Genomic DNA, 12,206 nt, shown 5'->3' on the forward strand with positions numbered 1-12,206 from the left:
GAAAACGCAGGGAGGACATCACCAGCAAAAATCAACACTTTATCAAGACGTGTTTCTTTCTGGATTTTGTTGTGGTTGTTGGATTGTTCCTTCATTTCCAGCCCCAAAATGGCACACACATCCCAGATAAAGCTTGCAAGCCCAATTGCGCTGAGCAGAAAAAGCCTAGTTTTGCAAAGCAGGAAGGTTTTCCTTGGTTCTGTCAAAGCCATCGCTCCTTGAGTTATTTTAAACACTGCGTATTGTACTGTCTGTTTTTGACTCTTCTTGACAAGAATGGCTCGCTTTCTCAATTGTTCCTCCTTCCCATCATATTTCCTTTGTGCATATATGCTCCCAAGTGTGCATATATGTGTATTCCCCCCACACGCACTCCATAAAGACACACAAGCATATGGGTATTGCTTATCTTTTTGTGCGTCTTTCTCATTATTCTCTCTTCCTCCCTCTTCAATCCCCCAAAGTGACATATATCTGGGTTTTTTAAGCCCCCTCCCCTTGTTCCTTCCACGCATTCGGAGGAGGCGAAAGTACACATTTGTGATTAGCCCATTCAGAAAATGTAAATGCAGTTGTCTTCAGCTTCTCAGCTCCTGTGGCATCTGTGGTGGTGGTGGGAGAGAGAGAGAGAGAGAGAGAGAGAAGAAAGAAAGAAAGAAAGAAAGAAAGAAAGAAAGATCTTGCAAAACTGTAAGGAAACCAAAATAAATGCCATGACTTATCCATTTGCAAACAGGAAACAGGGTGCCATTCTTTTTAAGGCCCCAAAGGAGCAAAATCAGCACAATGCAAACTTGGAAAATCTTTGTGGCACCTTAGCAGTGTGGCGCAAGAACCATTTATCATTCCCAGTTGTATTTCTGTAACTCATTAATATGGGGCCATGACACTGTTGTCCTTATGTCCTGGCATCCTGGAAAGACCCACTTGTGTTCTTGCTCATTAGTTTACCCGATTGTTTTTGCAGCAGGGGATAAAAGCAAATAACCAGTCAAACAGCAGACGGTATTGAAACCGCAGAGTAAAACAAACAGTTGTTGAAAGGAGTACTCATTTAAATCATTAAAAACAGCAGCAGGGTTGTATATTAAAAGCCTGTTGGGAGTCTTGAAGCGGCAGGAATCGAGTGATGTGTACAGATTTGTAAACCGGCCCCACATGGGTCAGAATCGTTAATGATTAAGTGCAAGCAGGCTCAGGACGAAAGAGGCACAGAAGATGCTGCTGGATGCGGGACTGGCACATGGAAGGTGCCACTTTTGGATGCCTCCTCTGTGGCATTTACAAAATTAACTAAGGAGGGTCTGATCCTGAGCTTGGAAAAGTGTGGCCAAATAGCTTCTAGAACCGCTCGGCTAGCAAAAGCCACATTTTCAAGCAGTGGCATGACTGATCTCCTGTTTGGCACAGAGGTTGGCAAAGAATTCTGGTGACCATAAAACCATATGAGGGGTGGCTTAGGGAGCTGTATAGGTTTTTGTGGGTTTTTCGGGCTATTTGGCCATATTCTGGAAGAGTTTATCCCTGATGTTTTGCCAGCATCTGGGTGATTCAGTCCAACTCAAGGATAAACCAGTCCAACTCCATTCTGCCATGCAGGAACTCACAATGAAAGCACCCTCAACAGATGGCCATCCAGCCTCTGTTTAAAGACATCTAAGGAAGGAGACCCTGCCAAAATCTCCAAGAGAGTGTCTTCCACTGTCAAACAGCTCTCACTTTCAGGACTTTCTTCCTAATGTTGAGCTGAAATGCCTTTTCTTGTACAGTACTTTGAATCCATTGCTCTGTGTTCTAGTCTGGAAACAAAGCTTGTTCCAACCTCAGTGTGACACCCCTTCAAATACTTCAACAGGGCTCTCTTAACCATCTCTTCTCCTAGCTAAACATACCCAGCTCCCTAAGTATCTCCTCATAGGGCTTTATGGTTTCCAGACCCTTCACCATTTTGGCGGCCCACGCTCCAACTTGTCCACATCCATGGTGTCATCTGCAAATTTGATAAGTATGCCTTCTATTCCTTCATCCATTGATAAAGATGTTGAATAGCAAACTGAGGCCAGGACAGGTCCCCACTGGACACCCCACTGGTCACTTCTCTCCAGGATGAAGAAGAGGAGCCATTGCTGAACACCCTTTGGGTTCAGACAGTCAGCACTTACAAATCCACCTAACTGTTGCCTTGTCTAGTCCACATTTTACTAGCTTTTTTGCAAGCTAGTAAAACCTTCTCAAGTTTTGCAAGCTGGCAATCCTAGGAGCCACCAGGGAAATAAGGAGATGATACTTCTCTATTCTCCCCAGAGGGACTCAGTCCTGAAATGCTCTTGCAGTTGGGTGACATTTCTCCAGTTGCAATTAAGTCAAATTGACCGCTTGCCACTATCCTGCCATTTTCTTCCCGAACTCCACATTGCTTGTAATAACAATTAAATGCTTTTTCTCCCCAATTAGCTTGGTTCTCAGAGGAGCTACCAAAAAGTTAACATGATCTTTCCTATGCAAATGAGGACTTCTGCAAATAAATAGGATGGTGATGATGTACAATGGCAGCCAGCCTCTGTCAGATTCATTGGAGGGCTAACTTTTCCCTGCTGATGCTGCTCTGGCGGATGTTAGGTTTCCAGTTTGGAAAAAGAAAAAGAAGTAACACTGCCTTCTTGTTGTGTGTTTTCAAATTGTTTCTGACTCACAGCGAAACTATCATTGATTTTCATGGAATAATATTTTTTTTGAGGAGGTCTGGCCTTGCCTTCCTCTGAGGCTGAGATAGTGTGACTTGCCTAAGCTCACCCAGTGGGTTCTCATGGCCAAGTCAGGATTCGAACTCTAATCTCCAGAGTCCTTGTCCAACACTCAGAGCAATACTCTAACATAGCCTTAGGAGGAAGGATCTCTTCTGAAGTCTTCACCATCCACCATGTGCCTTTGTGAGTGCAACTCAGAGTAAACCTTTAAACATGCCTTTGGATGCCATTTGTAGACTTATGGACTGAGGCTGCAGAAATAATTCCATTTGACAGTGCTTGAAGTGCCGTGGCTCAATGCTATGGAATTCTGGGATTTGTAGTTTAGTGCAATGTTTAGCCTTCTCCATCAGGGAGTTCTGAGGCCACAACAAACTATAAATCCCAGTATTCCATAGGATAGAGCCAGGACACTGAAAGCAGTGTAAAAACTTAAGTAATGCTGCAGTGTGAAAGCAACAGCCTTCACGGACTCTTAGAAAGCCCTAGTGGTTAAATGCCAGTCCTGCAGCCAGAAGGTTGTGAGTTCGATTCCAGGCAAGGTTCCAAGGTTGACTCAGCCTTCCATCTTTTCGTAGGTCGGTAAAATGAGTCCCCAGTTTGTTGGGGGTAACTGACTTAGATTGTAAACCACTTAGAGAGTGCTGAGTTCAGTGATAAGTGGCATAGAAATGTAAATACTATTGCTATTACTATTGCTCTGGGCGAAGCCTTAATTCTCAATGGCTCCACAATGAGAACTGGGTTTCACAAGGAACCATTAAGAATTAGGGTTCACCCAGAGAGAATGTAACCTAGAAGTTTATCACACTGGGGCTAATTAAAGAGATTTGAAGCATCCCGCAAATAAAGCAAAAATGGTGAGTAATTGCGCAAATGATTATCACATGCAATTGTGCAACTAAAGCGATATCGGAAATGCATTGTTGCTGAAATCCTGCAAGTAAAAAGATGTGCGTTGATACTTCTTTGTGACCACTTTTTGTGCGACGTCATGTGAAATCATTTCGCGCAATTATACAATTTTTCACAGGATATTCACAAAACAGACTCCCATTCTCTTTTGTGTGATCAACTTTGTGATAAAAAAGGAGTGGGAGAAAGAGAGAGAGAGAGTTAGCTGAAAGTTGGAAGCCTCTTGGAGGTACAAGCCATCCCAATATGTGTTTCATAGAATCCTAGAGTTGGAAGAGACCCCAATGCAGTCCAACCCCATTCTGCCATGCAGGAATACACAACCAAAGCCCTCCCTGGGACAGATGTCCTTCTAGCCTCTGGTTGAAAACCTCCAAAGAAGGAGACTCATTGGGGAAACCAGTTCTAGTCTCCTGTTGAACAGCCCCCTGTTTGCCTCCTGCTGGGCTTGTATACTTGTTAAACCAAGCACGCTATCTAAATCACACCATGCGCCTCCACTGTATTCACTCAGCTGAAAGGAGCCACATCTCTGGGTCATGTTGCCCCAGAACTCCTTAGTCCTTGCCAGAAGAGGAGGATGCACAACAATATGCTGCAGATCTGTGAAGCAGCGTGCGTTTCGAGGAATTTGGGACCAAATTGCTTGGAGAAGATGTCAGGTTTTGCAAATAAAACTCAGGCAGGCTTCACTCTGTGTCTCCTTTCGTGTCAATTCTCCAACAGGTTGCATGTGAGACTGAACCAATTCTGGTTGAACTTTGTGTTTTTTCCAGGGATAGTATGAAGTAGAGGTTGCCTTCATATGTTAGCCATTGGTAATGAAACTCTCCAATGCTGGGTACAAACAGCACCTACTAGCCTATACTGAAGAATATAGTAAGGTCACAATGACTTTTTCTGCATTATATTCAGACACTATAGATGTTTGGTTTCACAGAGAATAGGTAAGCCCAGGTACTCTGTTAGTACAGAGCAGTAAATTAACAAATCAACCTATCTAAAGCCTGTTACAGACTGCCAAAATAAAGATGCTTTGGGTCTCTTTGGAGGTATGCTGTTTAAATGATACATGCATCCTAAGAATCTGGAAGCTGCACCAAAGCTGCACTCCAGTGCTTAGGAATGGAGTGTGGCTTTGGCGCGACCTCCGGACTCTTAGGACCCATGCATCATTTAAATAGCATACCTCCAAAGAGACCCGAAGCAGCTTTATTTTGGCAGTCTGTAACAGGCCTAAGAGAATGTAATGTTATCGGTAGGAATGCTTGGAATATGTCACTCAGTGGTGGACTTTGTCTCCGCCAGGCTTTAATCCAGGTTTTAATTCCAAAGTGCTGAACTCAATCCCCCAAATAAATTGGGCATTTTGGACCACTACTTCAAAACCATCCAATATCTGGAATGGATTCATTGCCTTGCTGACCTGGGAGCCATAAGCCAACATCAGTCCCCCCCTGAAGGAGAAACAGATGTAAAAGATGAGTAAGATACCCAAGGCTTGAACTTTGTGTTCTTGATGTACCTGGAAATTATTTATCACCCATGAAGCACTAGCTGGTTTACTCATCACATCATGTATATTCATGGGGCGCCAATGTAGTGACTTGGTTCCAGAAGGAATTTGATTTCGCAGATGCAGCTGACATATCCAGAAATCTGCAAACAGCATGCCAAACACACCGAGAGCTTGGAAATGTTACATTTGTGGAATGGCAATTCCCAAAACTATTATTATTATTATTATTATTATTATTATTATTATTATTATTATTATTTTAAATCCCCCAGATTATGTAGCCAAGCTGGCTGGACGATTCTGAAGTTACCACACAGAAAGGAATATTTCCAAGTTCTGTAGCAATGTATGTACATGATGATGGTAAGGTCAATTCTGCTACTGTTGGTTCTTATGTAGCCAAAACTAGAAGGAGGTTTTGGAAAAGTTGTATAAACATTTCTGATGTATGTGGAATATATCTACGCCTGCCTATCTATCTATCTATCTATCTATCTATCTATCTATCTATCTATCTATCTCACCCTCTATCCCTCTGTCTTCCTACCTACCTACCTACCTACCTACCTACCTACCTACCTACCTACCTATACCTGCTTATATATATAGGCCTGCATCCAGTGTTTAGTCCCAGCTAAGGAACAGTCATCATAGCAGGAGATCCTGGAACCTATTCCGCAGAATGTGTCATTCACAACTATTCATGCTCTCCTCCTTGTTGAGGACTTGTGGCCTCATAATTCATATTTTCTGAATCTGAAATGGCTACTTTTTTCATCAGGGTGGAATCATGTGGCTCTTCAACAGTTATTGGACTGCAGTTCCCAGCGTTCTTCACCATTTGGATCCATTGCCAGGAGTTGCAGTCTGGCAGGAACTGGAGGGCTTCAGGGTTCCTTGACCTGCTGTGCATGAATGTCAAAAATGGTAATCTAGTGTACCTGGATGGTAATATAGTGCACCTGGATGGAAGTGCTTCTTTGGAGTGTTTCAGTCCAGTCTTGCTAGTCAATCGTCCTTCCAGTTTCTGGAAATGCCCCATTTAGGAAGACCTTTGATGGCTGAACGCAGAGTCTCCAGTTCCAACATCAACTGGACTTCATCTCCATGAGATGGAGCTAAGTTTCTAAAGCCAGCCCTGCAGATTGCACCATGGAAATGCACAACTGGAGCAATCTTTCTCTGTCTCTTTCTTTGCCCTCTGAGCATCACAGGAAGTGCATCTTCCAATTTTGTTGTAGAAATTAAGGTTGCAGCACCATCTTCTGCTCTTTCTTATAACTCTTCTATTGGAAAGGGGTCAGAAGAGGACCAGATGCAATAGCTGGTCTCAACTAGAGTGAACCCACTGAATCGATGGTGCACTGGTAAATCATACTTATGCAAATTCAGTTCATGTGCTTTGGCTGGGAGTAAGCCAGATTAAAGTCAGCGTTTAGAAATGTTACGCTTTGGACTGTAATGTCCCCTGTTTAGCGTGGTTATTGGCTATACTGGCTTAAGGAATCTTGGACGTTGTTGTCCAAAAAGGAAGCTCTTAGAATATTTTTTCCTGCAGCAATTGCAAAGCAAAATCATTTCTCTGAAGATGCCAGCCACAGATGCCGGTGAAACATCAGGAATAAACTTTTCTAAAACTTGGTCACAGAGCCTACCCACCCCCCAAATAATTTCCTTTGTGAATTTTTGACCTAAATATTTCAGTGCAATGACCATTGCTTCATGTAGGAGAGGCTCATGGCACTGTCGGCTGGGACAGGAGTCACATAGGGACACGCTCTTTCGTCTGGCTTTCACTAAAGCACAGAAGAAAGAGATGATACAGAGATTGTAGCTGGCATTTTACCCAAAGAGTTTTTTGTTTCTGCTCCCAGGATTTTAATCTCAGCAGAAATTAGATTTTGGCACTCTCTCGTTGTACTGTTTCCAGCTATTGGTTTTATAGATTATTGTTTCCTTTGCTCCATTGTATGAACTATAATATGTTCCCTGGGAAATGTTGAGCTTGCAAAGATTGCATAAAAGTGGTGATGGTGGTGAATCTGGTCTGTGTTTCAGTCCGAAGTTGAAAAGATCTCTCTCTAGGGCAGTGATGGTGAACCTTTTAGAGGCTGAGTGCCCAAACTGCAACCCCAAACCCACTTATTTATTGCAAAGTGCCATGTCCCTCTGGCTTTCTAGTGACAAACTCTGTGCTGGGGTGACGGCACATGTGCCCACAGAGAGGGCTCTGAGTGCCACCTCTGACACGCACGCCATAGGTTCAACATCACTGCTCTAGGGCATTGAACCCTATTTCCGAACTAGATTCAACACATTAGAGAGCTCCTTTCAAGTGTGGACTGAAACACAAAATGGATTCCCAGCCCTACAAGGTACCCACCAGATGTTTTGAATGACAAATCTCACCATCTTCAGCCGACATGGTCAATGATGTGACACTGGGGCTGTGGAGTAGGGATGGAATTTGTCATAAAATTTGGTCTTGCAATCAAGAGGAAATGTTCTGCCATTTCCCCCCTCGCTATAAGTAACATATAACCCACTTAATACAAGTAACTGAGCTAAAAATAAAAAAAAAGAACATGTGTTGTTTTGTGCAGAAAGCAATGCTTCTGCACAGACAAACAAAAAAAATCCCTGCATAGAAAATATCATTTTCTGTGCATAAAATTCTACTTACTGTGCAGGAGATGTGCATATTTCACACAGTATCATTGGCATAACCTATACAAGCAGGGCCAATGATTTGCACCACGGACATTTTCTGCTGAGAGCAGCAGAACCAGAGTTGCACATTGAGCAGCACTGCTGAGCATGGTACACAATGGCCCTAGTCACTGACATGTGTTCTGCAATGTTGTTATTCTGCATAGGAGTTGGGTAGTGTTTGCGTAGCACATCTTTGCATGCAGATATTTCAATGATGGGAGGTTGGATTGCAGCCAATAAGTCCAGAACTGTGAAGATTCTCACCTGTGTAGGATTCTCCTTGTCAGGGTTTCCCAATACTCCAGAAATCTATTTCTTGCTTTTAAATATTTTTGAATATATTTTCTCTCAAAGGAAGGAAGGAAGGAAGGTGGCAACTGGTTACTTTCATATCAGTGGGAATCTGTTTTCATTGTAAAATACAGGATCTATCCAAACTTTAACAAAACAGAATTAGGTCTGGTATCTTCGAGAGCTCCTTTAAAATTTGAACTCAACTCCAGACCAGCTCTTCTGTCCCACTGACCTGGGAAGACATGTGTTGCCATTTCCCTCCTTACTGCATGGGGTGCATTCGGTCCATTGGGTTCATTTTGGCTGTAATGGCCCACTCTCCATCTACAGCTCTACAGCTCTCCCCACCTTGGCTTCCCATAATTAAAAACATTAGTGTTCTCAAGTGACGTCCGTCTCTGAAAGGGAATACACTCCACAAAGGATGGGACAGAGACATTTAATGAATATATGGAGGCCTGTTAATGACTTTTTGGAATTAACCAGTGACAACACCAGCCTGGGTTTAATTTTGAGGGAAAGACCAGAGTGGATGGAAATGCAATGATGTTGTTTTGCTGCTTGTGAAATTTCCACTTAGAAGCTGCAGAGGAATGACATTGCATGAAAGTGGACCAAGTGCAGACCCCAGGGCCATTTTTTCCTTTCCAAAATGGGGTGTAAAGGGCATTTCCCACTACATTTGATCCCCATATCTGGACATCCCACATCACCTAGAAGAAGTTTGGAGGCATTTGGGAGCAATAAAATTGGGATTTTGTTTTTGTGAGAGTCAGTGGCATGCAAGTGCAACCCTGCATGTTTTCCTAGCCTTGCGCAGAAAGAACTTGCATGGTGCATTTTGGATTTTTTTTGGTTGGCCTAAGAAAGCTATCCCTAGAATGCGCAGTTCTGGTTTGGTTGTATTTTGCTGTCTGGCCAAAACACGGCTGCCCTTGAATGTTCACATATAGTTAAAAAATAATTCCATCCCCCAGATTTATTGCAAGAGGAAAGTGCTGACGAGAGATGCATTATGTAGCTGGTTATTAGCAGCCCTCCGTCCTAATAGCTTGCGCTACCTGAGCGGTCTCCCCTTTATGGAACAGGTCACAGAAGCAATCACAGGGAAAGTGCGATCTTTGTCACTGTTACGAATGACTAGTTCCTTTACTCCCAGCATCCTTGCGATGGGCAAATTAAGCCATCATGTGTGGAGGCCTGGGAGATGGTTGTTAGGATACAATCGGCCCCTGAATCTTAATTATACTTCCTTCTTTTAATGAGGCAAAGGCCAAGACAGGTCTCTATTCCCCGTGGCTCACACCTCATCATGGCATTGTTTACACACATTAGAATAGGTACAAAGAAGAAGCGGCGGCAATCCAGTTTCTGCCTTAGGGAGAAAAAGGAGACAATCATACTTGAGATAACAAGAAGGACGTCAGTGATTTGAAGCTGAATTTGGCACAGAATATTTCATGTCCGGTATATGCAGTTGTGAAAGCCACCATGAAGTAGTGGCTTGAGTGTTAGACTACAACTCTGGAGATCAGAGTTCGATTCCCCGCATGGCCATGGAAACCCAATGGGTGACTATTGACGAGTCACACACTCTCGGCCTCAGAAAACCTCATGATACAGTTGCCTTAGGGTCGCCAAAAATCAGAAGTGACTGGAAGGCATACAACAACGACAAACATGCAATTGTATGAGACTGTGGTGAGGCATCCTTGTTTAGAAATGGTCAGCAGGAATGAAGTGTCACTCCCTAGGTTCAAGCTTGACACTGAAGTTGAAATTGGCAGAGAATATTTCATGTCTGGCAACTTGAAGGCACACACGTATACACAATGCAGCATCAATACTCTCAAAGCATCAGATCCTATCTGATCTTAGCACTAAGCAAGCTTAGTCCTTGGAAGGAGATGCAGCCAGAGTTTAGGCAAAGTGACCAAAGGAATGCGAACGCACCAAATAGAAGAATCCCAGGAAGGAACGATTTTCAAGGTCTCCCTTTCTGCAAGGCTAGAAATTTGAGGATTTCATTGGGGTGCAGAATTCCTATTTGGAAAGGTAATTCCCTCATCCATCCCATAAGTTTGCAACACTGGCCAGTCAATTGTTTTTTTGACAAGTCCATTTCCTTAGATGGTCCTTCCATCCAGCAACCATTTTGAATCGATTCATTCGTCAACATGAACCACAAGTGGGTTATTTTATTTTATTCTGCAGCAAGAAAATGCGATCGGGGCAAATGTAGCGCGAACCACGCTCTGCTGCCAAACCGATCCATCGTTCGGATCGCAAAGCCATTTATTTGTAAGTGGGAACGCGGCCATTGATGTCAACCATTTTTGTCCTTCTCGCATGCCATGCTTTCATCACGACAATTGTCATTTGTTCCAGGAAGAATAAAACTGGACACACACACGCACACACCAGTTCTTTCCCTTTTCATGTCTTCTCCAAAGCCTCCAAGGCTTTACTTCCAAGGACAGAAGAGACTTGATCTGAAAAGCCTTCTTCCATTGGGAGCTGTAACATTGCCTTGAAGCGCACTTTCTTCCACTGTCAGGTTTTTTTCCTCCCATACTTTGCAAATCAAAGATATAATCGGCGTCTCATCCCCCATCTGCCACGACTCTCCTTTCTCTAAAGGTATTGTTTAATACAAAAACTGTCAAGATGTTTAATGCAGCAAGAACGCTTCTGGATCAGAGGACAGATTAGGAACAAGCGGGTTCCTTTTCTTCTCGGTATTTGGGAGAATCTGACTCCAAAGTCAACAATAAACCTCTCTCCCTTGCTATATCTCCCTGCCCTGGTAATTCATAGTTCCAGAGACAATTCTTTAGAAGAGCCTTGACAGGTGACAGCACCTGTTATAAGAACCTGGCTGTTTCACGAAATCCGAATACAATAGACAGATAGAAAGGGAAATGCTGTTTAGTGGGAACAATGGAAAGATTGTCACCATTTTGAAAGTTTTGTTGGTGTTTGAATTCTGGCTAAGGGTCTCTCCGTCCGGGATTTGTCACCGATATAATGTGATTTCTTCAGAGGATGCTTTGCTCTCTTCTCTCCCGATCCCGAATATTAATTTCATATCTTTGGGATTAGGGGTGCATACTTTTTGGTTTTATTTTGGATTGTCCCATCATAGGGTTTTCAAGGCGAAATACATTCAAATGCAATTTACCGGTGCTTTCTTCTGTGCAATACTTAATAAGAGATAGCTGTCAACTCCATTGAAATGTGGTGTCAGAGGAGAGCTTTCTTACTAGAACTCTAGTGATAGTATGAACTCTTATGAATGTATTTTAATGATTTTTATAGTATGGTGTTTTTACGGTGGGTTTATGTGTTTTTAATTGTGTTTTGTATTTTAACGTGGTGTACTCCACCACAGGAAAGAATATTATTATTATTATTATTATTATTATTATTATTATTATTATTATTACTACTACTACTACTACTACTACTACAACAACCCATTAAAAAGCAGATGAAGGGGTCTATGAGCAAATGAAGCGTGAACTCTTGCTAACTGATAACTCAGACTAAGGTTATAGTGCGTGTCTATAGTCTCATTGTTTTATTGCTATTTTAATGGGATAAATTCTGTTTTAAAGTTTGTGATTCTTGGGTAGTATCTGAATCACCGATGGTCCAAAATTCACATCAGTAACACCCGCTGCTGTGAAAGAGAGACATAACAACAATAGTCTCCTGTTGGCTATTCCCTACTTGAGTAGACTCATTTGTATCAAGTGTTGAATTGAAAGTCAACATGTAGGTGAATCCCATTGTTTCAATAGGTCCTGCTCTAGTTGGGATTCATTCCTCGCAGGAGGGAATGAGGAGGAAGATGAAGATTAATTATAGTATGATTTTATTTTACTTTTGGTGGCCTTTAGCCCATATCTTCAAATGCATGAAGTGTTATCCAGAACCAGTTTACTCCAAGGTTCTTGGTTTATCATACAGTTTGGAGTAACACGCAACTGCTTTGCTATGACAGTAAGTCTCCAAAA

The 12,206-nt window shown here is 42.6% G+C and overlaps 1 protein-coding gene across 4 annotated transcripts in view; it reads left to right on the plus strand.

The window, feature by feature from the left end:
- The window catches only part of LOC149306920 (dopamine receptor D2.S-like), a 40,532-nt gene that overhangs the window by 4,296 nt on the left and 24,030 nt on the right, over positions 1-12,206 (plus strand). For 2 of the 4 annotated variants that reach the window (XM_089537660.1, XM_089537663.1), the window contains exon 1: positions 5,524-5,544. The exons of the other annotated variants lie outside the window; for them this stretch is intronic. In XM_089537660.1, coding sequence (XP_089393786.1) covers positions 5,526-5,544 — 19 coding nt within the window. In that variant the 5' untranslated portion in view covers positions 5,524-5,525. Of the gene's footprint in view, positions 1-5,523; positions 5,545-12,206 lie in introns of those variants that run through there. 4 annotated transcript variants of the gene reach the window in all.

The sequence above is a fragment of the Sceloporus occidentalis genome, unplaced genomic scaffold, assembly GCF_023333645.1.
Source record: "Sceloporus occidentalis isolate IW3139 unplaced genomic scaffold, rSceOcc1.0.p SCAF_9, whole genome shotgun sequence".
Taxonomy (NCBI): domain Eukaryota; kingdom Metazoa; phylum Chordata; class Lepidosauria; order Squamata; family Phrynosomatidae; genus Sceloporus; species Sceloporus occidentalis.